At 50.5% G+C, this 26228-nt stretch overlaps 1 protein-coding gene across 5 annotated transcripts in view; it reads left to right on the forward strand.

Annotated features, from left to right (window-relative positions):
• Positions 1–26228, forward strand: part of DPYD (dihydropyrimidine dehydrogenase) — an 850395-nt gene that overhangs the window by 53655 nt on the left and 770512 nt on the right. For all 5 annotated transcript variants that reach the window (XR_011362703.1, XR_011362702.1, XM_069967717.1 and 2 more), the window contains exon 2: positions 2576–2686. Coding sequence is in view for 3 of the 5 variants with exons in the window: in XM_069967717.1 (XP_069823818.1) it covers positions 2576–2686 (111 nt within the window). In the remaining 2 variants the exon portion in view is untranslated. The remainder of the gene's footprint in view (positions 1–2575; positions 2687–26228) is intronic.

A 26228-nucleotide genomic window follows, 5' to 3' on the forward strand; every position in this document is an offset into this window, starting at 1 on the left:
TGGGTTCTCCATCGGATCAGTGTGTGCCGGTGGATGGGGTCTCCATAGGATCAGTGTGTGCCGGTGGATGGGGTACCCATCGGATCAGTGTTTGCCGGTGGATGGGGTCTCCATAGGATCAGTGTGTGCCGGTGGATGGGGTCCCCATCGGATCAGTGTGTGCCGGTGGATGGGGTCTCCATCGGATCAGTGTGTGCCGGTGGATGGGTTCTCCATAGGATCAGTGTGTGCCGGTGGATGGGGTCCCCATCGGATCAGTGTGTGCCGGTGGATGGGGTACCCATCGGATCAGTGTGTGCCGGTGGATGGGGTCTCCATCAGATCAGTGTGTGCCGGTGGATGGGGTCTCCATAGGATCAGTGTGTGCCGGTGGATGGGTTCCCCATCGGATCAGTGTGTGCCGGTGGATGGGGTACCCATCGGATCAGTGTGTGCCGGTGGATGGGGTCCCCATCGGATCAGTGTGTGCCGGTGGATGGGGTCCCCATCGGATCAGTGTGTGCCGGTGGATGGGGTCTCCATCGGATCAGTGTGTGCCGGTGGATGGGTTCTCCATAGGATCAGTGTGTGCCGGTGGATGGGGTCCCCATCGGATCAGTGTGTGCCGGTGGATGGGGTACCCATCGGATCAGTGTGTGCCGGTGGATGGGGTCCCCATCGGATCAGTGTGTGCCGGTGGATGGGGTCCCCATCGGATCAGTGTGTGCCGGTGGATGGGTTCTCCATAGGATCAGTGTGTGCCGGTGGATGGGTTCTCCATAGGATCAGTGTGTGTCGGTGGATGGGTTCTCCATCGGATCAGTGTGTGCCGGTGGATGGGTTCTCCATAGGATCAGTGTGTGCCGGTGGATGGGTTCTCCATAGGATCAGTGTGTGCCGGTGGATGGGTTCTCCATAGGATCAGTGTGTGCCAGTGGATGGGGTCTCCATAGGATCAGTGTGTGCCGGTGGATGGGTTCTCCATAGGATCAGTGTGTGCCGGTGGATGGGTTCTCCATCGGATCAGTGTGTGCCGGTGGATGGGTTCTCCATAGGATCAGTGTGTGTCGGTGGATGGGGTCTCCATCAGATCAGTGTGTGCCGGTGGATGGGGTCGGGATCCTCACCACCAAATTCCCTGCAGTTCCGGTGCGGATACTGGATTGGTGAATTGAGTTCTGATTTGTCCAACGTTTTGTAAAAATGTAGTTTTCCTAATTTAGTGATTGTTTAGAGACATATTAGCTGCAAATACTGTGATGTATACAATGATACTCACAACCATAATCACTGATCCGCTGCCGCTCTGCCGGTCTCCACACACTGGTCCTGGTCTCACTAAGTAGGTGGAGTGGTGATGGAGCTTGCATAGTGATTGGCTGTACAGTCACTGGTACCTGGTGGATCAGTCGGGGCAGCTGAGGGTAGTAGTCCCTTGAGTAAAGTCTTAGGGTTTGCAGTGATTAGCTATAACCCAGGGAAGTGGGTTAAGCCTGGAAGACGACTTCTAAGAGAAGGTCATGTGACGAAGTTTCTTACATCCTTAACATGTGACCTTACAGAGTAATAGTGCACATTCACAACACCTCATATATATGACCTGATATGCGTTAAGCAGACAAGTTTCCTCATCCACACAACATCGTTCTGTATCTGGGACACAGGTACCGGGACACTGCAGAGATGATGTGGTGATCAGCAGCGACCCGGTTCGTGTCAGATTAGAGACTGTCTTACCGCTATGATGTATTGTAACCGTGCGGCTATAGGATGGTTTCCCGTATTCCGGCTCGGTGATAGCTTTGCTCCTCCCCACATATTACCGACTGTATGCAGAGAGAGCCGGATGATATATGATACATATGGCTGACTGTATGGAGAGAGAGACGGATGATATAGTATATGTATGTCTGACTGTATGCAGAGAGAGCCGGATGATATATTATATGTATGGCCGACTGTATGCAGAGAGAACCAGATGATATATGATACGTATGGCTGAATGTATGCAGAGAGAACCGGATGATATATGATACGTATGGCTGACTGTATGGAGAGAGAGACGGATGATATAGTATATGTATGGCTGATTGTATGCAGAGAGAGACGGATGATATAGTATATGTATGGCTGACTGTATGCAGAGAGAGCCGGATGATATAGTATATGTATGGCCGACTGTATGCAGAGAGAGCCGGATGATATAGTATATGTATGGCCGACTGTATGCAGAGAGAACCGGATGATATATGATACGTATGGCTGACTGTATGCAGAGAGAGCCGGATGATATAGTATATGTATTGTTGACTGTATGCAGAGAGAGCCGGATAATATATGATACGTATGGCTGACTGTATGCAGAGAGAGCCGGATGATATAGTATATGTATGGCCGACTGTGTGCAGAGAGAGCCGGATGATATAGTATATGTATGGCTGACTGTATGCAGAGAGAGCCGGATGATATATGATACGTATGGCTGACTGTATGCAGAGAGAGCCGGATGATATAGTATATGTATGGCTGACTGTATGCAGAGGGAGACGGATGATCTAGTATATGTATTGTTGACCGTACTTTTCTGTGTTTTCAGAATATCCTGACCCTTAACCCTCGGACGGCCGCTCATGCGTCTTTACGTTCCACAGCGATGAAGCAGCAGGATAAGAAGCACTGGAAGAGGAATCCAGACAAGAGCTGTTCCGTAAGTGTCTGTGTGGCGCACGCTCACATTCCCGGGGTCTGTGTGTATGACGTAGCGGATTCGGCTGCAGTCACACCTGTCAGATCTGCCATAAAGATGGCTGTAATCTTGGTGTAATCCACTGGGGGCGCTCCGATTCTTGTCTATGTGGAATCTGCAGCAATAAATAGCACGTAGACAAGTATTATATCCATAGTGTTATATATAGTAAGAAATATATAATCTGTTACTCAAGACAAATCTAATACAGGAGCATGGACATCTGTCAAAGACCGGAGTCCCTGCTTCTGTATACTGAAGAGTGAGGAGTATAGTTAATTCCTTGCATCCAGCCTAAGCTATTGTGTGGGGTCACCTGGAGGTTCACGGCCATGATGGAAGCTCTCTGCCAGGCAGCCAGAATGTACCAGAGCAGTGTATGTGCTGGAGCAGGGACTCCTATCTTTGACGGCTGTACCTGCTCCTTTAGATAAGCCGAGAGGTAAGAGGTCTACACTCAGTTCAGTTCAGTTACTATCTAGGCGCTCTGCACCAAACCCAGCGAGTGTACGGCTGAGCCAGCGACCTATTCACAGTGAATCCCCTCAAAATGAGTCCCGACTAATCACTAATCCTAAAACCGATTTGTAGTAGGAAAAATATTTTCTTTAGGATTCTACAGATCATATTTACAATATTGTCCTATTGTTTTATTTCATTGTTAGGATAGAGATCATTGTCTACTGTGCCCTGTCTCTGGTGTCTCTGCGCCGTGTGCCCTGTCTCTGGTGTCTCTGCGCCCTGTGCCCCGTCTCTGGTGTCTCTGCGCCGTGTGCCCCGTCTCTGGTGTCTCTGCGCCCTGTGCCCCGTCTCTGGTGTCTCTGCGCCCTGTGCCCCGTCTCTGGTGTCTCTGCGCCCTGTGCCCCGTCTCTGGTGTCTCTGCGCCCTGTGCCCCGTCTCTGGTGTCTCTGCGCCCTGTGCCCCGTCTCTGATGTCTCTGCGCCCTGTGCCCCGTCTCTGGTGTCTCTGCGCCCTGTGCCCCGTCTCTGGTGTCTCTGCGCCGTGTGCCCCGTCTCTGGTGTCTCTGCGCCCTGTGCCCCGTCTCTGGTGTCTCTGCGCCCTGTGCGCCGTCTCTGGTGTCTCTGCGCCCTGTGCCCCGTCTCTGGTGTCTCTGCGCCCTGTGCCCCGTCTCTGGTGTCTCTGCGCCCTGTGCCCCGTCTCTGGTGTCTCTGCGCCCTGTGCCCCGTCTCTGGTGTCTCTGCGCCCTGTGCCCCGTCTCTGGTGTCTCTGCGCCCTGTGCCCCGTCTCTGGTGTCTCTGCGCCCTGTGCCCCGTCTCTGGTGTCTCTGCGCCCTGTGCCCCGTCTCTGATGTCTCTGCACCCTGTGCTCCGTCTCTGGTGTCTCTGCGCCCTGTGCCCTGTCTCTGGTGTCTCTGCGCCCTGTGCCCTGTCTCTGGTGTCTCTGCGCCCTGTGCCCCGTCTCTGCACCCTGTCCCCCATCTCTGGTGCCTCTGCGCCCTGTGCCCCGTCTCTGCACCCTGTGCCCCGTCTTTGGTGTCTCTGCGCCCTGTGCCCCGTCTCTGCACCCTGTGCCCCGTCTTTGGTGTCTCTGTGCCCTGTGCCCCGTCTCTGCGCCCTGTGCCCCGTCTCTGCGCCCTGTGCCCGTCTTTGGTGTCTCTGCGCCCTGTGCCCCGTCTCTGCACCCTGTGCCCCGTCTCTGGTGTCTCTGCGCCCTGTGCCCCATCTCTAGTGTCTCTGCGCCCTGTGCCCTGTCTCTGGTGTCTCTGTGCCCCGTCTCTGGTGTCTCTGCACCCTGTGCCCCGTCTCTAGTGTCTCTGCACCCTGCGCCCCGTCTCTAGTGTCTCTGCGCCCTGTGCCCCGTCTCTGGTGTCTCTGTGCCCCGTCTCTAGTGTCTCTGCGCCCTGTGCCCCGTCTCTAGTGTCTCTGCGCCCTGTGCCCCGTCTCTAGTGTCTCTGCGCCCTGTGCCCCGTCTCTGGTGTCTCTGTGCCCCGTCTCTGGTGTCTCTGTGCCCCGTCTCTGGTTTCTCTGCACTCTGCGCCCCGTCTCTGGTGTCTCTTTAGTTCTGGCCCTAATAGGGTTTATATAAAGCAGATAATAGTGATGTTACCTGTGCTGGACGATGGGGTATACGGCCATAGCCCCCCATACAGATCGGGGGGGGGGGCACATGTAAGGGTGTCTGTCTGTAATATACAAGAATCTGTTCCGGGGACGGTGAGATGTTACACATATATATATATATACTGACTACAATCCAGCGGAATGGGTTTAGTTACTTAGCAACAAGTTATTGTGAATTAGAATGAAGGTTGATGATTTAGTCCAATGTTGAAGGACGAGGTAGAACAATGGAAGCGTTTCCCTTTCAGGTTTGTCCTATAAAATAAGATGTTGATATAATGTTTCACCATCAATGGTATTTTATATAAGTGAATAACGGAGTCGCAGTCAATGTCGTGGAATGGCGGCAGCGGAGGGGGGGGGGTGCTTGGGGGGCGACATAACCCGCAAAAAACGGATGAAAGCCAGAAAATGGAGTTATACGGGGCTCATGTAGTCCTCCTGCCTGCAGCTTTCTCCAGATACTCTCCAGACTCATCAGGGAAGACTCCATTGAATGGAGTGTTTAAAGGGGTACTCCAGAGGTGTATGCTCTCTAGGAGGCCCTCTAGTGGTGGTTATGGGAATTGGTTGTTTTGCGGTTATTATTGTATTGAAGTTTAAACTGAAGTAATTGGAATTCTTTGCTAAACTCAAGAAAAGATGAGGATGGACACATCTGTACTTCATGTGGAGTCCTATAAAGATTCTTTTCTTATTGGATCCACTGTGATAAGTTAGTGGGTATTTCCCTGTACTACAGTGGTGTACAATGGCGTAATATGGCGGCACGTCATGGGCATCAATCCTAATAACCCTTATACAGAACTTACTCTGAATTACCTGGGCTCCTATATAACGGTAACCATATCCGATCTGTTATATGAAGCCATGTGAGTGGTCAGCCGACTGGTGGGGTACTGGCCGTCCCTGGACTGGTGAGTGCCGATATAATAAAATCCATGTGATAGATGACAGGTCAGCAGACAGTGTGGTGTACTGGCAGTCCCTGGACCAGTGAGTGCCGATATAACAATGTCCATGTGATAGGTGAGTGATCAGCAGACAGTGTGGTGTACTGGCCGTCCCTAGACCAGTGAGTGCCGATATAACAATGTCCATGTGATAGGTGAGTGGTCAGCAGTGCCGTCCCTGGACCTGTGAGTGCCGATATAACAATGTCCATGTGATAGGTGAGTGGTCAGCAGTGCCGTCCCTGGACCTGTGAGTGCCGATATAACAATGTCCATGTGATAGGTGAGTGATCAGCAGACAGTGTGGTGTACTGGCCGTCCCTAGACCAGTGAGTGCCGATATAACAATGTCCATGTGATAGGTGAGTGGTCAGCAGTGCCGTCCCTGGACCAGTGAGTGCCGATATAACAATGTCCATGTGATAGGTGAGTGGTCAGCAGACTGGCGGTGTACTGGCCATCCCTGGACCTGTGAGTGCCGATATAACAATGTCCATGTGATAGGTGAGTGGTCAGCAGTGCCGTCCCTGGACCTGTGAGTGCCGATATAACAATGTCCATGTGATAGGTGAGTGATCAGCAGACAGTGTGGTGTACTGGCCGTCCCTAGACCAGTAAATGCCGATATATCAATGTCCATGTGATAGGTGAGTGGTCAGCAGACTGGCGGTGTACTGGCCATCCCTGGATCGGTGAGTGCCGATATAACAATGTCCATGTGATAGGTGAGTGGTCAGCAGTGGCTGTCCCTGGACCGGTGAGTGCCGATATAACAATGTCCATGTGATAGGTGAGTGGTCAGCAGTGGCCGTCCCTGGTGAGTGCTGATATAACAATGTCCATGTGATAGGTGAGTGGTCAGCAGACTGGCGGTGTACTGGCCGTCCCTGGATCGATGAGTGCCGATATAACAATGTCCATGTGATAGGTGAGTGGTCAGCAGTGGCCGTCCCTGGACCGGTGAGTGCCGATATAACAATGTCCATGTGATAGGTGAGTGGTCAGCAGTGGCCGTCCCTGGACCGGTGAGCAGTGTTGCTGCTCTTTCAGAGAACGCACAATAGCAGCTGTCTGTTTAATCGCCGTCCAATTCAGAACTAATCAGTGAAAGATAAATCAGATGGCAGCAGGAGCGGGCGCACAACGGCCGCTGTCTCTCTAATTAAAGAACTATTGAAGCCGTAATCTGCGCAGTGATAAAAAAAACAGCAAGAACCTTAACATCTACATCTCTGAAATGTGGAATAATCGTCCCGGCTTCAATGATCTTTCAGAGCAACGAAAACCTCTCGGTCCATGCGGCCGACAGCGACCGTCGTTACGTTACATGTTCTGTTATTGGCGGAGAAGTCGCACAACTGATATTTATGGAAAGTGAAAGAACTTAAATTTTCTTGACTCTTCCTTGGGTACACGTGTGTGGGGTTTGTGTCTGTTTTTTGTTTGTTTATTTGGTTGTTGTTGTTTTTTTATTCCTCTGTAGAAATTATAGGATTCGGGGCAGAGCTGATGGGGGGGGGGGGGGGGAGGCATTCGGGAGGAGGGGGGGATGGGGGGGGGGGGTCTCCATTCTGTGGATTTTTCCCACCAGTGACTTGGAAACATCTTGTGAGGCTGAATATCTATTAGACAGGCGCTGGTAATTCTAGGGGAGGAAATGGCGCGGCTCTGAAGTGGACACAACTTAGATTGAGCTGCGGAGTCTCTTGGCTGCGGAGGATTCGCTCTCCGGGATTATTTTCTATTGTTGCAGTTTATGAAGGATTTCGCCTCCGGCCATTGGGGAAAAAATTACAATTTCACTATGAAAAGTATTTTAATTATCTGAAAGTCTGGAGTGAAGCGACTGTAGCGACAACAAGTGAGATGGCGTCCGCCCGTAGTACACGCCGCTGCCGAGGAGCATAGACCGCGGCGGCGTCTTCTGAAACAAGACTATCAGATAAATAATAAAGAAGCCAAAACTACAGTACACGTCCGTCTCCAGAACTGCCAGCAAAACCCCCCCAAATTCTCATCTTACTAAGAACATTCCCCACCCCAGAGGGAAGAGACAGTGATGGCGGTCTCATCGCATAGGCAGCTATTTAAAAGGAGAGTTCACAAAAAAAAAATTCAAAACAACTGGTGCCAGAGATTTGTAATTTACTTCTTTTAAAAAATCTCCAGTCTTCCAGTACTTATAAGCTGCTGTATGTCCTGCAGAAAGTGGTGTATTCTCTCCAGTCTGACTCGGTGCTCTCTGCTGCCACCTCTGTCCATGTCAGGAACAATCACTCAGCATTTGATTAGCGGCGGCTGGAGAAGTTGGATGCAACCCTAGAGCCTCCTGTAGGATACAGGCTATGGCCTATGGCTGTATCCATGTTCTCTAGGACCCCCAGGGTGGCATCCAACTTCTCCAGTAACCGGTAAGTGTGGAGTGATCGGACCCCAGCAGCTCCAGTAGTGCTCACCTCTAATCATTACCCATTTTGTTGCTGATGAGGAAAGACTGAAATATCTCCTCTTCTCACATCTATTCCTGGCTTTGGCTTCAAACATCTGTCAGATAAATCTGTCTGTGTAAACGCACCATTAGGCGATATGTTTATAATGAGGGTTGGAGGTTTCTGATCAATAAGTGGAGTTTATTTTCATGTATTCAGATAAATGGTAGATTGTTGCCTGACTGGATGATCGGGGGACTGTGTGTTATATAGACCAGTCTATGTGATTTTAAGGGTCTTTTTACACAGACAGATTGACTGACAGATTATTGAAGCCAAAGCCAGGAATCGATGTGAGAAGAGGAGAAAGCTCAGTCTGATTCCTTTATCACCTGTTCTCTGTTTATACTCTCTTCCTGGCTTTGGCTTCAGTGATCTGTCAGATATCTGTGTGTGTAAAAGGGCACCTGTGGTGTCCCACCACGGGTGTTTCTGCTTAAAACACCCCTCGCAAAAGCTTGGTGCCTCAAAAGTAAAGTGGTGATGAAGTGTTGTATAAGTTTACCACTAGATGTCAGTATAATGTATATTCATGTATATATGTTGCACAGCTATAGTCATGTAAGGGTTACTGTAATGTATGATTCTGTACACCAATGAGAGCTACTCTATTCTTCCACCTATCTCTGTCCCCCTTTCTTTTCACACTCTCTTCTCCACCACTCACAGAGGGTGTTACATACACCATGTAGGAAGTTGTCACATGGGGAGAGGAAGCGTAGACCCACACTTAGTCAGTTCGTCTCTGATTCTCTGAGGAGCAAGACACACAGACCAGGCATCCCTGCTGAGCTTAGCCAGGAGCCTGGATCTGCCAGGTTCCCTGTCTGGGACAGACTGGCTGTAAAGTACACTTATGGAGAACACAGAGACTTTTCTAAAGTAACACTTCTGCCTACAATGCAGTGCTAAACACCTACAGAGAGGACAAGTCAGAGGACACCCCAACCCACACTGTGAACATCTCTAAAAGTCCAGGACCGTATCCTACAGCAGAGAAACTGATCCGGATAGAACAAAGAGCCAAGAGCCTACGTACTCTATCTCTCAACACAGGTGATACCGGATAACTACGGACACTTTGCTCAACTCATGTAACTAGGACTGGAGCTTGTGTCACCCTGATAGGACGGGTAACTCGACACTGCAGGGCAAAAGGTGGTATAGCAACAAAGGTGGAAACACGGCACAAGTATTCTTCTTCTTTCAAGTTTTCTCTTTCAAGTATTCTTCTTCTTCTAAAGTTTCGGCAGAGCACAGTACTACAATGGGTTGGGACTCTCATGACCTTCTCCTCTACACTCTGAACTCTCTACTCTTCTCAGCATGTAACTAAGTCAGCACGGCTACTCTACCTCAACAACTCTCAGTACGGATCTGGTGAAGTCAAGTCTATATCAGTCACATATCATTCATCTGTATTCTAAAAGATTTATCAGTAAAGAAAGTTTATTTATTCTACTGGGACTCAGTGGTCATTGCACCGCCACCTACACACAAGCTCCATCGTCCTTTGGTTACCTCCCCTTTCTGTGGGTGGTGGTACCGACAGTCCGGGCGGGTCGTATCTCCACTCTTGACCACCCTGATAAGTACCCAAGGAACCCATCACAGCCCGGCAGGTCACCGACCATACTTGTGTGCTGAGTAAGCACTGGCGTCACGACCACCTGGCTGAGCTATACTCCACCGACCATCCACCATAGTAGTGATGTCACACTGTACCATCTAGCAAGTGACCGGTCGCAGCTGCAACAGAGCGGCACCACCACACACCCTAAGACGATGTCTTCCAGGCCGGTCCCTCCTGGTTGTAAGGATCGGTGGTCTGAGAACAGCTGAATGGGTTGTGGTGGTGTTATTATTGTCACTATTACTGTTGGTCGGGGTGGATGGTTCTTGATGTGGGACCCCCATCTATCAGCTGTTTATGGGGTATCCTGGAGACATAACATAGGTGTCCGTCCAGCCTGCATGCTGTCCTCCGCTCTCACCGGCGACGTCCATTATCGGATACGAGGACAAAGTCTTTAGGTAATCTGTATTACACATGGTCGGTGTCCTCATCTGCTGCTATACGCGGCTCTGCCGCTCCCGTACACACTTTACATGATAATTAATAGTTGATATCTGTTCAAGGCCCCGGCGCCCCCTCCCCCTCCCCTTCCTCCTCCTCCTCCTCCCGCTCCCACATTACAGAAAACGTCTGTTTCTTGTTTATTACAGAATACAATAAATTCTTTGCCATTCACTTCCATTGCCGGAGACCTTTAGAAAATTAGTTTACAAAAACCCAAGGTCAAAGCTGCCTGAATGTCAGAGAAGACTCTGAGGGCCACAGCCATGAATTGCGGGGCCATAATTTCAGTGCGGGATGTCAGGAGGTCTCTACATGAGTGGATGTGACCTTGATTATCTGAGCTACTGTACAGATGAGGAGTTATTCACAATGACGGCCGCTCCTGCCTGTCATTCTCCCCTCCGGACCCCATGGTGGTGTCAGTACAGCATATACACAGAGACAGTATATAGGTATATGTGCCGCCACCTCCCCTCCCCTCCATACCCCATTGTGGTGTCAGTACAGCATATACACATAGACAGTATATAGGTATATGTGCCGCCACCTCCCCTCCGGACCCCATGGTGGTGTCAGTACAGCATATACACAGAGACAGTATATAGGTATATATGCCGCCACCTCCCCTCCATATCCCATGGTGGTGTCAGTACAGCATATACACATAGACAGTATATAGGTATATGTGCCGCCACCTCCCCTCCAGACCCCATGGTGGTGTCAGTACAGCATATACACATAGACAGTATATAGGTATATGTGCCGCCACCTCCCCTCCGGACCCCATTGTGGTGTCAGTACAGCATATACACATAGACAGTATATAGGTATATATGCCGCCACCTCCCCTCCATATCCCATGGTGGTGTCAGTACAGCATATACACATAGACAGTATATAGGTATATGTGCCGCCACCTCCCCTCCATACCCCATTGTGGTGTCAGTACAGCATATACACCGAGACAGTATATAGGTATATGCGCCACCACCTCCCCTCCGGACCCCATGGGGGTGTCAGTACAGCATATACACAGACAGTATATAGGTATATGTGCCGCCACCTCCCCTCCGGACCCCATGGGGGTGTCAGTACAGCATATACACACAGTATATTGTATATACACATAGACAGTATATACTGTCTCTCTATGTGTATGTGCCGCCACCTCCCCTCCGGACCCCATTGTGGTGTCAGTACAGCATATACACAGAGACAGTATATAGGTATATGTGCCGCCATCTCCCCTCCGGACCCCATTGTGGTGTCAGTACAGCATATACACAGAGACAGTATATAGGTATATATGCCGCCACCTCCCCTCCATATCCCATGGTGGTGTCAGTACAGCATATACACATAGACAGTATATAGGTATATGTGCCGCCACCTCCCCTCCGGACCCCATGGTGGTGTCAGTACAGCATATACACATAGACAGTATATAGGTATATGTGCCGCCACCTCCCCTCCATATCCCATGGTGGTGTCAGTACAGCATATACACATAGACAGTATATAGGTATATGTGCCGCCACCTCCCCTCCATATCCGATGGTGGTGTCAGTACAGCATATACACAGAGACAGTATATAGGTATATGTGCCGCCACCTCCCCTCCGGACCCCATTGTGGTGTCAGTACAGCATATACACAGAGACAGTATATAGGTATATATGCCGCCACCTCCCCTCCATATCCCATGGTGGTGTCAGTACAGCATATACACATAGACAGTATATAGGTATATGTGCCGCCACCTCCCCTCCGGACCCCATGGTGGTGTCAGTACAGCATATACACATAGACAGTATATAGGTATATATGCCGCCACCTCCCCTCCATATCCCATGGTGGTGTCAGTACAGCATATACACATAGACAGTATATAGGTATATGTGCCGCCACCTCCCCTCCATATCCGATGGTGGTGTCAGTACAGCATATACACATAGACAGTATATAGGTATATGTGCCGCCACCTCCCCTCCGGACCCCATTGTGGTGTCAGTACAGCATATACACAGAGACAGTATATAGGTATATGTGCCGCCATCTCCCCTCCGGACCCCATTGTGGTGTCAGTACAGCATATACACAGAGACAGTATATAGGTATATATGCCACCACCTCCCCTCCATATCCCATGGTGGTGTCAGTACAGCATATACACATAGACAGTATATAGGTATATGTGCCGCCACCTCCCCTCCGGACCCCATGGTGGTGTCAGTACAGCATATACACATAGACAGTATATAGGTATATGTGCCGCCACCTCCCCTCCGGACCCCATTGTGGTGTCAGTACAGCATATACACAGAGACAGTATATAGGTATATGTGCCGCCACCTCCCCTCCGGACCCCATTGTGGTGTCAGTACAGCATATACACAGAGACAGTATATAGGTATATGTGCCGCCACCTCCCCTCCATATCCGATGGTGGTGTCAGTACAGCATATACACATAGACAGTATATAGGTATATGTGCCGCCATCTCCCCTCCAGACCCCATTGTGGTGTCAGTACAGCATATACACAGACAGTTTATAGGTATATGTGCCGCCACCTCCCCTCCGGACCCCATTGTGGTGTCTGTGCAGCACATACCCTATACTGTCTCTCTATGTGTATGTGCGGCCCCTCGGATCCCATGGGGGTGTCTGTGCAGCACATATACTGTGGTCCAGGATGTTGGTTGCAGGCGTTTTGTGCAGCTGGTGTTTTGTTTTGGTGGTTTGTTTTATGTCATAATGGTAAGATCCCCCCCCACCCCCCCCCCCCCCGGACATATGGGCACTGGACCTTGGTAAAACTGGGGGGAGGTGCAATGAGTCCATGAGAAATTGGTCCAAAAAGAGTCCATGGCCTTAACAGGAGTTGAACTTTACTTAGAATAACTTCAGTGCAATACACAGTATACAAAGACTTGAGAAAGTAGGAAGAAAAGGAAAGACTGCCGGAATGTGTGTGTGAAGAATACTTGAAAGAAGAATCCTCATACTCACATATATATATATATATATATATATATATATATATATATATATATATATATATATATATATATATATATATATATATATATATGGTTAGTACTAGTGGTAGTACTGTGGGGTAGTACTAGTCCCAGGTCTCTCTCTAGGTTTAGCTCCCATTGAAGATTTTCCCAGCATGTGTCAGGAAGTTACCTCGGCTCTTAGCATCTTTGTCTCACTGGGGATCAGTCCCTCCTCCTTTCCGTAGAGGGTGACTGTCCTGACCTGAAGAATCGGTGTAGGCGAGGGTTTGTGCTAATCTTCAGGTTACCCCACTTGTGAAACTTTGCAATGCATACTGGCTGCTAGAAGAAACAAGTGTCGTCCCTGTCAAAGGCTCTGGCCTAAGCCTGGCCCGCTAAGTCACTGCAGCAGGACTTCTGGTCTATCTCTCACTGACCGACTAACTCCTGGACAGGGAAGACCCCCTAGCTAAACCTTTCTAATGACTGGAGTAGAAAACACAGCTGCCAGCACTTGGTATAACACCTAAGAGAATTACTTTGTGCTGGGTGGTAAAAAACTTAGTGACCCCTCTACTTGCTGCACTGTGTATGGAGGAATAGATGGCGGCACTGTGTATGGGGAGATAGGGGGATGCACTGTGTATGGGGGGATAGGTGGCTGCACTGTGTATGGGGAGATAGGGGGATGCACTGTGTATGGGGGATAGGTGGCTGCACTGTGTATGGGGGGATAGGTGGCTGCACTGTTTATGGGGGGATAGGGGGCTGCACTGTGTATGGGGGGATAGGGGGCTGCTCTGTGTATGGAGGGGATAGGGGGCTGCACTGTGTATGGAGGGGATAGGTGTCTGCACTGTGTATGGGGGGATAGGTGGCTACACTGTGTATGGGTGGATAGGTGGCTGCACTGTGTATGGGGGATAGGTGGCTTCACTGTGTATGGGGGGGATAGGTGGCTGCACTGTGTATGGGGGGATAGGTGGCTGCACTGTGTATGGAGGGATAGATGGCTGCACTGTGTATGGGGGGGATAGGTGGCTGCACTGTGTATGGGGGGATAGGTTGCTGCACTGTGTATGGAGGGGATAGGTTGCTGCACTGTGTATGGAGGGCATTGGTGGCTGCACTGTGTATGGAGGGGATAGGTGGCTGCACGGTGTATGGAGGGGATAGGTTGCTGCACTGTGTATGGGGGGATAGGTGGCTGCATTGTGTATGGAGGGATAGGGGGCTGCACTGTGTTTGGGGGATAGGTGGCTGCATTGTGTATGGAGGGATAGGGGGCTGCACTGTGTATGGGGGATAGGTGGCTGCACTGTGTATGGAGGGGATAGGTTGCTGCACTGTGTATGGGGGGATAGGTGGCTGCACTGTGTATGGAGGGATAGGGGGCTGCACTGTGTATGGAGGGGATAGGTGGCTGCAGTGTGTATGGGGGGATAGGTGGCTGCAGTGTGTATGGAGGGGATAGGTGGTTGCACTGTGTATGGAGGGGATAGGTGGCTGCACTGTATATGGAGGGACAGGTGGCTGCACTGTGTATGGGGGGACAGGTGGCTGCACTGTGTATGGGGGGACAGGTGGCTGCACTGTGTATGGAGGGGATAAGTGGCTGCACTGTGTATGGAGGGGATAGGTGGCTGCACTGTGTATGGGGGGATAGGGGCTGCACTGTGTATGGGGGGATAGGTGGCTGTGGTAGTGTAATGTGTTATTGCGCTCATGTTAAACAGATCCAATGGGTTTACCCCCTCCCTCCTCCCCCGATCCCCATGTTTAAGGGGTTACGCACACACTATCCCCCCACCCCCACCCCAGCCACCATCAACCCCCTCTCCCCGGCCACCATCATCCCCCTCCCCGGCCACCATCATCCCCCCTCCCCAGCCACCATCATCCCCCTCCCCGGCCACCATCATCCCCCCTCCCCGGCCACCATCATCCCCCCCTCCCCAGCCACCATCAACCCCCTCTCCCCGGCCACCATCATCCCCCTCCCCGGCCACCATCATCCCCCCTCCCCAGCCACCATCATCTCCCCTCCCCGGCCACCATCACCCCCCTCTCCCCGGCCACCATCACCCCCCTCTCCCCAGCCACCATCATCATCCCCCCTCCCCGGCCACCATCATCCCCCTCCCCGGCCACCATCATCCCCCCCCCCGGCCACCATCATCCCCCCTCCCCGGCCACCATCATCCCCCCCCTCCCCGGCCACCATCATCCCCCCCCCCCCCAGCCACCATCCCCCCCCCCCCTCCCCGGCCACCATCACCCTTCCCCCCTCCCCTGCCACCATCATCCCCCCCCCCCCCCCCCAGCCACCATCATCCCTTCCCCCCTCCCCGGCCACCATCATCCCCCCCCCCAGCCACTATCATCCCCCCCCCAGCCACCATCATCCCCCCTCCCCGGCCACCATCATCCCCCCCCTCCCCCGGCCACCATCATCCCCCCCCCCCCCCAGCCACCATCCCCCCCCCCCCCCCCCGGCCACCATCACCCTTCCCCCCTCCCCTGCCACCATCATCCCCCCCCCCCCCCAGCCACCATCATCCCTTCCCCCCTCCCCAGCCACCATCATCCCCCCTCCCCGGCCACCATCATCCCCCCCCTCCCCGGCCACCATCACCCTCCCCCCCCCTCCCCCCCGATCCTTTATTCTTCCTTCTGACGGTCGTTGTGTTAATCATTTTAGATCATAGAAATATAATAAGATGCAAATAAATTCTGCACAAACCACCGAGAACACGACTCCCCGATATCCATCTAATACCGGGCATAAAAGTTTCTGCAATATATCACTCGTCATAAAAAGTGGCAGTAAATCTCAGCCAGACGCCGGCACCGGACGTTCTTCTTCAGCCGGTTATTTGTCGGCTTTATTCTCGGTCGTCTTCTCTTTCTCTTGATATTTGTCTTTTGGCGTTAATTTCCTCCTCCATCCATCATTCTCGCCACTTTGGCGTAGTCAGATCTGGGGCCGGTGTTGCACATTTCTGCTATCTGGCATCTCGTGGCCGTTTTTGGGCTGATTAGGAGTTTGCAGTGGGGGGTTATGCGGTGTGAATGTGAATGCGCTGAGTGGAGGAGCAGGTGGGCTGCCGCATCACTAATCACACCAGGCTTCCCGACTGCAGCCGCACAACGATTAGAATAGACGCTAATTTCTTTTGTTCGTCTTCGAGGACGGCCACACAACGACGTTCAGCCTCTTCTCTTTATACTTTTTCAGAACTTTATGGAAATGTATTTCTAATAAAGCCGGAATGAAGTGATCACTGGATGTGGCTGAAGTGTCGGCTCTGCTGATCGGCAGCCTCCTCTGTCATCCCCAGATGGTGGAACCTCCAGCTTCTTGCAGAATCCTTGCAGGTTGTTGTGGGGAGAAGCTCCAGTCGTATCCACTAAGCAATTCTCACATATACAGATATTACAGAGGACGAAAGTATTCACCAAAAATCTGTATTTACTTCTATTTAAAAAATCAGCTGCTGTATGTCCTGCAGGAAGTGGTGTATTCTCTCCAGTCTGACACAGTGCTCTCTGCCGCCACCTCTGTCCATGTCAGGAACTGCAGCTGATTAGTACTGGAAGACTGGAGATTTGTTAATGGAAGTGAATTACAAATCTTTGGCACCGGTTGATTTTTTTTGGGTGAACTACCCCTTTAAAGGGAACCTGTCATCCCCGGATACTTACCCTTTTCTGCAAGTCCCGCTCCTGGAACCGGTCCTGGGACGGCGATATCGGCGCCCGAAGCTGAGTGCATGCCCATAGAGAATGAATGGAGCCGTCCTTCTCTATGGGCACCAGACTCCTCTCTGCAGCGCAGGCGCGCACCACTTCCGACAGGGATACCTCTATTCCAGGAGTGGGACTTGCAGGAAAGGGTAAGTATCCGGGGCTGCAGCGGGGGGTTGGGTGGGCTTTGTGCCCGAGTCCCGGGTGACAGGTTCCCTTTAATGAATACTTTCCTCCACTGGAATATTCCTATATATCAGAATTTTTCTTAGTGAATAAGACTGGAGCCTCTCCCCTCTATAATAAATCCCACTTCACAACCACCTGCAAGGGTGCTGCAAGAAGCCGGAGGTTACACCATCTCGGGACGACAGAGGAGGCTGCCGATCCTGCAGGAATAAACACCGACACTTCAGCCACATCCAGTCATCACTTCATTCCGGCTTTATTAGAAATACAGTTCCATAAAGTTCTGAGAAAGTCTAAAAAGAAGAGGCTGAACAGTAGCTGACATGGACAGAGGTGGCAGCAGAGAGCACTGTGTCAGACTGGAGAGAATACACTACTTCCTGCAGGACATACAGACGCTGATACGTACTGGAAGACTGGAGATTCTACTGGTTATGCCTGGTTGGTGGGGATGACATTATCCTCTCTATTAGTTCGTGCCCAGGGTTCCTTGCATCTCTCCAGGTCTTGTGGTTCTGGTTCTTAGCTCCTCGGGAACATCTCGGCTCTGTGAGTTGTCCTGATTTCTGTATTTGGACGTTGCTGCGGTTTTGCTGAGCTTGTTGTCTCGCATCTTTCAGTGTTTGAGTCTTTGCTTCGTTTTCTCTTGGACCTAGAGTTTTTTTTTTGTTTCTGCTAGGGAGAGTTAATGCAGGGTTTCCATAGGGATATTTGTAGGGACAGAGATCAGGATGTCTGCTGGTAGGTTTGGGGGACCTAAGGACAGTGAGTTAGGGGTTGTGAGTACTAGGAGCCATTGCTAGAACCCAGGTAAGGGAACTGCTATAGGTGAAGTCTAGTGTAACTGTGGTAACCCCGGGGTGCTAGGTGGTACGTGCAATGGCTGATAGTAAAGTATCACTACGGCACTATTACCAGGGCTTGGAGTGGTCTCCCTGGGTGCCAGCACTTAAAGAATTACAGGGCCGAAACAAATTCCAGAATACTTAAACAGGTTATCCCTTTACTTGTAGTTCTCTTAAAGGTGCAGTACAATAAATAGTTCCTTGTACACAAGGTGCAGTAATAATTGCTTGGTTCGTTGGCTTGTCAGGATCCCTATAAAGACTGAGGTTATTTCTTTTAGCAGTAATACTGGAATACGGGTTAGGTTTTCAGCAATGTCTCTTTAGAGTTGACCTGGTTGAGTTTAGATTTGTGACCGGACAGCCGGGAGGCTACCGTGAGGTTGGGATCCTAATCAAATAGCATTGTACTCCGCTGGAGGGGCTCTAACCAATTTGGATTTCATGGGAATAAACTTTGATGTACAATCCGTACTCACAGCTATGAAGAGCCATCTGCTGCTGGGCGAGTGACACATCCAGTAGTACAGGCCCCACTTAAGGGTGAGTCAGTTGTTGGGGTTCCCCATTAGGTCAAGTCGGCGTAGTCGGTAACTCGGTATAGTTGCTCTTTCGCAGACTGCTGCCTTGTCTGAAGCTCCTACTGAAAAGAAGAGAATAGCGCCTCAGCGTGGATAGGATTTATTCCCTTGGTAGCCTTACCCGAGAAGTACTAGCCCAGCATAGCTAACATGCAAGAACACTTGAGGAACAGGATCAGCATACACTACTTTCCGCTACACTTGCTTTACACTGATCTAACGCATGGGCCACCCCACTGCTACTTGGACGCCAAACCAACTCTCAGCTGGTGGCAAACTGGAAAAGACGTGCGCTTAGACCTATACGCCATTAACCCCTTCTTACATAAACCCTCAGCTGTGCTTTACAGAGAATAGCAAATATGGTGACATCTAGTGGCCAGAATACAGAATTTCAGTGCCGACCTACGTATACACAGACAGAGCAGTGGCATATGGGTTCTGGGACGCTGCATAATCCTCTAGTGACCAGACAGCATCATAAAATTGAACTCACTGACTTAGAACTGGGACTGTCAGGTTTCTACCAAAGTGTCTATCACTAGTATGGGAAGAACGGGTAAAATAGCTCTCACACCTTTTGGGCAAAGAGATGTCCCTTAAAGTCAAGTCTCACTCAATCAAGTAGTCTTAGAACATTTCCTGGGGATTTTATGCCAAAGTATCTCTCCAAGAGGAAAGATTTCCCATCTGCAGACAGCTGTTTCGGGGGTTTTGCCCCTCATCAGTGCAGGGTGTTGGCCGGATAGTGAGAGGTCTACAGGGTACTAACTCTCATTAAGTAGAGGCCCTCATAAAGACGTGTGAGTCCTAAACTCTTCACGATGTATTGTAGTATTTATCCAGTACAATATGATACATTGTAGTGAGATCTCTGCGAGGAGCTGGAACGTTCCTACGGAAACCACATCCTATTGTTTTAATGGGAATCTGTGCTGTATTTTACACTGTGAACTATAGCATTGATTTTCTTTTTCTATCTTTTTTTCTATTCCCCAATGGGGAAATAAAATCTCTGTTATGGAGGAAAAAAGGAAAGAAAAAGTGACTTCTGTAGGTGGAATCTGCGGCATCTCTCCGGGTAGATAATTTATGGCCAAACCCATAGCAAGGAAAGTGTAAAAATCAATTCAGAAATATCTGGGTATGGCCCAGGTGTCTCCTCCTTATGGCCCAGGTGTCTCCTCCTTATGGCCCAGGTGTCTCCTCCTTAGGGCCCAGGTGTCTCCTCCTTATGGCCCAGGTGTCTCCTCCTTACGGCCCAGGTGTCTCCTCCTTACGGTCCAGGTGTCTCCTCCTTACGGTCCAGGTGTCTCCTGCTTACGGCCCAGGTGTCTCCTGCTTACGGCCCAGGTGTCTCCTCCTTACGGCCCAGGTGTCTCCTCCTTACGGCCCAGGTGTCTCCTCCTTATGGCCCAGGTGTCTCCTCCTTATGGCCTAGATGGTTTCAGGTGTTTGCTCTTTGATTCCATGGTTAAAGGGACCTGCCATCACCTCCCTGAGGTCAACCAGCGTCCTTTTGCATGCACTAGGCATTGCTCCCACTAGCCAGAATCCTACTCCACACTGATGAGGGGCAAACACCAAGAAACAGCTGTCTGTGGATGGAGACCTTGCTTGGGTGGTTTCCTTGACTGGAGACTTTACTTGGCTTGGTTGGTCCTTCCCGGGGGAAGGTCTGGCTAGCTCACTGACGTTGAGAACATGTGATGGTGTCTCTGCAGTGTTTTTTGCGAAGTACTAGATAGGAGCGGGGAGCCTGGGGACGGACTGGTGGACATTTACATGACCACATACAGGGATACAGGACAATGCTCATCTCCTGTGTAGACCCCAGCTCCTCAGTTCTCTCCCTTCGTTATGAGATCTCATCTACTGAAGCTTCACTCTTCTATTATTCTTCGCTCTTCCATTATTCTTCGCTCTTCCATTATTCTTCGCTCTTGTAATATTCTTCGCTCTTGTAATATCCTTCGCTCTTCTTTATTCTCCTCACGCCAATAATAATGTTCTGCTTATCAAATTAGCTGCAAACATTTGAGCTGAATTACAAATCTATAGAAATGGAATATTTTCTTGCAAATTCTAAATGATTTTAGACAGCGGCTTCTAACATCTAATTTCATTGGTGATGACTGTCTCTCTTTTCCGCTCGGGTAAGCAAACCATCTCAGAGATCTGACAGATCTGACAATTGCTGAGTAAACCGCAATACCCAGAAAAACAAGCGGCTTTTTGCTTTTATTAAAAGATGTCGGGGCTGTGGCGATTGTTTGAGATGATTGGGAGATTGGTGGCTGCACTTGTTATGAATTAACCTCCAACACCCAGAAGCGGCACAAGTTCCGATGTATTTTCTGCTTCATTTCCTCTTCGAGCCTTAATCTAACAGCGGCAGAGCGGAGTAACCCCGAGCGTCAGCGCATTGTCTCCGGCCAGGTCTGTATCCTACAGAATAATAGACCCCTGCTGTAAATGAGAAGAATATTCCACAAAGTGAAGATCACAGAACTGACATGACAGCACTCGGCTCCTGCAGAACCTCTTTGCTTTGCATAAGAAATTCTTCATTTAGAAAGATAGAAAACCTGCAAGAAGTCAAAACTCCTGCAGCAACTATGGTGGCGCTCCTCTCTGTATAGGATGTGGTTGTGGTCTCTAGACTTTTGGTGTCCGAAGACTTAGAATGTTCTTTTTCTGCAGACTGGGGGTGGTGGTGGTCGGTGGTGGTGGTGGTCGGGGGTGGGGGCTTTGGTGCTGTGTTTGGAAGGTGGTAGTTGCGCTTTTCTAATCCTGCATAACCCCTTCCAGGCATCTCTCTTTCCTGCTCTGCACTTATGGGGGGTAAAGAGTTGGCTACTGATGGGGGACTCTTCTTGTGTAGGAAGGTGAATTAACATATTATTCAGAAACATCAGGAAAACATTTGGTCTCATATATGTGATCAGAAGTAACATGCACTATACAATAACAAAGATGATTTTTTTTGGTATTTTTTTTTTCTTTGTTCCTGTTGCCCGGTGTTGGCTCAGTAACGTAACCAGGCGGCACCTGTGTCACATCATTGGTGGGTTGTATATACACAACTAATACATTGCATCTGGTGCACATTTGATCCCAGTGTACAGGATTTTTTATTGCTTCTCTTCTCTGTGTATTGATGATTGAGGGTATAAGGTTATGGATTAACCATTGGAGCAACATGACCTGGAAAAACCTGTGTGACCTACATGAGCTAAAGCTCCTTCTCTCTAGTGCACGTCTCCTGGCCCTCCACCTCCACACAATGACTGTATACATCTCTGCCAACCTGAACAGGAGTCATATTCTGCACTGTTGGCAGCAAACACCGTATATCCTTACATTGTGGAGTATTTGTGCTCAGTATTAGACCATAGGACCGTACTCACACCTACTATCTCTCTCTCTGCACCTGTGGTGTCCCACCACAGGTGTTTCTATTGGTTACACCCTTCTCAAAAGCCTGTACGTATTATAAGTAAAGTAGTGATAAAGTGTTTCGCCACTAGATGTCGCTATTGTAGATGTGTGTACTCAAATGCTGCAAGGCTGAAGAATGGAAAGGGCTATTGTTTATTTGTGTGTCACATGGATCTGTGAACCTATAGGAGTCTTTTCTTCTTCTGTCCTATCACCTCTCACTTCTTCTTATGCACTCTTCACCCACTCAGAGTGCACCTTAGATACGCTGGAGATAGAAAGTCACATGGGTGACAGGAAGTGTAGAGGTCTTTCTGTGTTGCAGGGGAAGGATGCAAGCTAGAATGCTCCCTGGCCCTCTGCCAGGTCCCCCTACCCCCTTCCTGTATGGTGAGGAGGCAGGACAAGACGCACTTAGTAGTTTCTCTTCGGTAACCTCGCTAGACACTTTGCATTGTTAAACCCCTTACAGGAGAGGACACGTCAAAGACAATCTCAGCCCAAGCCGTGGACTAGGAGAGTCACATAGCGGGACAGTATCCACAAAAGCCAAAGAAGCTAGGAACTGATCCGGATAGAGCAAAGTTGCTAAGAGCCTAGAAACTCTATCTCGCAGCGCGGTTGTCAGAAGGGAACCCTCAGCATTCCGCTCATCCCAGGTAACAAGGTCTGGGGCTTGTGTCAACCTCTAGGATGGGTCACCCGACACTGGTAGGGCAATAGATGGTGCGAAGACCCAAAGGTCAAAACATGGGTACAAGTATTCTCCTCTTAAGTATTCTTCTACCTCATCCTCCTACATCCCAGCAGAGCATAGTACTACTTGGGTTGGGACATCCTCCTCTCTGCTCCTCTTATTCTTTGTATCTCTCCTTATCTCTAAACTCGCAACTCGGTCAGCACTACTGTACTCTCCGCTATACTCCTACCGCAGATCTGGATCCTGTCATATCAAGTGTAACGTATCCTGTCAAAGCAAAGCTGTATATTCTGCTGCACATAAGCACTTTCGGAGTAAACAAGAGATTATTTATGATAAAGTGAGTCTGTGATTCTTTGCCTCGCACCAACACCGTATATACACACAATCCTTGGGACATTTCCCCTTTCTGTGGGTGGCAGTGCCGATAGTCCAGGAGGGTCACTACACCATCCAGCCCACAAGGGACCCCGTAGCAGCCTGGCCGGACACTGACCACAGAGGAACAAGGTGTTACCGGCCCTTTAAACTAAAAGCAGGTGTGCCACCATACCTGTGTGCCCAACCGACACTGGCGTCACGACACCAACTACCATACTTCGCAACCACCTTCCTTGACAAATTTACCACTTGGCTATTGTACTTCCTCTGTACAGTCATTACCACCATCATCATGGGCGACTTCAACCTCCCCATCGACACATCCCAACCAGCCACCTCCAAACTCCTATCCCTAGCCTCCTCCTTTGGCCTCACACAGTGGTCCTCTATGGCCACTCACAAAAAGGGTCACACACTGGACCTTATCTTTTCCCGCCTCTGCCCCATATCTGACCTCACCAGCACATCTCTCCACATCTCTGACCACAACCTCCTAACATTCTCTTCTCTCTTTTCTTCAACTACCCCACCAGTCCAGAACCTTGCCCACCCTCGCAGGAACCTTAGACACCTTAAAATTCAAGCACTGTCTTATTCCCTCCTGACACTCTCCACCATATCTTCTCTTAATAACACAGATGCTGCGACAACCTTTTCGGACACGGCCTCAGGTACCACCTCTACACCGATGACCCTCAGATCTACACCTCTGTTCCGGACATCACCTCCCTGCTATCCAGGATCCCAGAGTGTCTATCAGCCATATCTTCCTTCTTCTCCTGTTTTCTTAAATTCAACATGGACAAAACAGAACTAATCTTTCTTCCCTCCCCATCTCGCTCCACCCCGCCGTCTAATCTCTTAGTCACTATCAATGGCTGCACTCTGTCCCCTGTCCATGAAATCCGCTGCCTTGGGGTCACCTTTTGACTCTACACTTTCTTTTAAACCACATATTCAGGCCCTGACCACCTCCTGACCACCTTCTGCCGCCTTCACCTCAATAATATTTCCAGAATCCGCTCTTTCCTCAAACCTGACTCCACAAAACTGCTGGTCCATTATCTCCCGCTTGGCGTAAGGCTCCAACATCCTCCTCTCTGGCCTCCATCTATCACCCTCGCTCCCCCCAATCTATCCCTTAACTCTGCTGTCTTCTCTCCCAATGTAAGCCCTCATGGGCAGGGTCCTGTCCCCCTATGTAACCCCTGGTGGGCAGAGTCCTGTCCCCCTATGTAACCCCTGGTGGGCAGGCTCCTCTCTCCCTATGTAATGCCTGGCGGGCAGGCTCCTCTCTCCCTATGTAACCCCTGGTGGGCAGGCTCCTCTCTCCCTATGTAATACCTGGCGGGTAGGCTCCTCTCTCCCTATGTAATACCTGGCTCTCCCTATGTAATAACTGGCGGGCAGGCTCCTCTCTCCCTATGTAAGGCCTGGCGGGCAGGCTCTTCTCTCCCTATGTAAGCCCTGGCGGGCAGGCTCCTCTCTCCCTATGTAATACCTGGCGGGCAGGCTCCTCTCTCCCTATGTAATACCTGGCGGGCAGGCTCCTCTCTCCCTATGTAATACCTGGCGGGCAGGCTCCTCTCTCCCTATGTAATGCCTGGCGGGCAGGCTCCTCTCTCCCTATGTAATGCCTGGCGGGCAGGCTCCTCTCTCCCTATGTAAGACCTGGCGGGCAGGCTCCTCTCTCCCTATGTAAGGCCTGGCGGGCAGTCTCCTCTCTCCCTATGTAATACCTGGCGGGCAGGCTCCTCTCTCCCTATGTAATACCTGGCGGGCAGGCTCCTCTCTCCCTATGTAATACCTGGCGGGCAGTCTCCTCTCTCCCTATGTAATACCTGGCGGGCAGGCTCCTCTCTCCCTATGTAAGCCCTGGCGGGCAGGCTCCTCGCTCCCTATGTAAGACCTGGCGGGCAGGCTCCTCTCTCCCTATGTAAGCCCTGGTGGGCAGGGTCCTCTCTCCCTATGTAAGCCCTGGTAGGCAGGGTCCCCTCCCCCTATTTTAGCCCAGGTTCTAACTCCTCCCACCAGGAACTAAGTCCTAACTGCATGGATTTATCTAACCCCAGCTGTGATTGGTGGGCTGTGTATGGAGAGAGAGAGTGAAGGAGATAATCTAAAGAAAGGAGGGAAAGCACCTGCACCTGTGAGTGGTCAGACTGGTGAGTGCCATGACACAACTCTTAACCCCTGGAAGACTTCAGCCGTGGATAGGATAATTCACACAGAAACACAGTAGTGACAACTAGTGGGAAAACTGCTAGTTACAGCGGACAACTCATCCCACTTGTGTGAGCCCGGGAGAGTCAGCTGCAACAGAACTTAGGGGCCCGTACCGGGTCACTATGTGGTGCACTCCTGTGAGGCTCGACCGGTCATTTGCCGGATGGTAGTGCGCGATGCCACTACTGCGGTGGTTGGTTGAAGTATAGCTCAGTCGGATGTTAGGCTGTTGTGACGCCAGTGCTGATTGGGCACACTGGTATGGAGGCACACCTGCTTTTAGTTTAGGGGGGCAGGCTATACCCTTTCCCCTGTGGTCAGTGACCTGCCAGGCTGTGAGAAGGTCCCTTGGGCGCTTATCACGGTGGTCCGGAGTGGAGTTGTGACCCACCCAGACTATCGGTGCCGCCACCCACAGAAAGGGGAGATGACCCAAGGAAAGTGTAATTACTGTGTCGGTGTTTCGGTAATAATCACTGTTACCTTAAATAAAGTCGTCTTTACATTAGGAATACTTGATACAGTGATATTCAATAGACTTCTGACTTGACAATTGACTGACAAGACTTGTGCTGAGAGCTCGAGAGGTAGTACAGCCGTGCTGGCTTGGTTTAATGCTGAGAAGTAGAGTCAGTACAGAGAAGTAGAGAGGAGCGTGTCACAAGAGTCCCAAGCCAAGTAGTAATGTGCTGTGCCCGAACTTTAGAAGTAGAGTACTTGAGAGTAGAGAGAATATTTGTGCTTTTGACCTTTGTCTTTGCACCACCTATTGCCCCCCCCAGTGTC

This window comes from Dendropsophus ebraccatus, chromosome 4 (genome assembly GCF_027789765.1).
Source record: "Dendropsophus ebraccatus isolate aDenEbr1 chromosome 4, aDenEbr1.pat, whole genome shotgun sequence".
NCBI classification, from domain to species: Eukaryota; Metazoa; Chordata; class Amphibia; order Anura; family Hylidae; genus Dendropsophus; species Dendropsophus ebraccatus.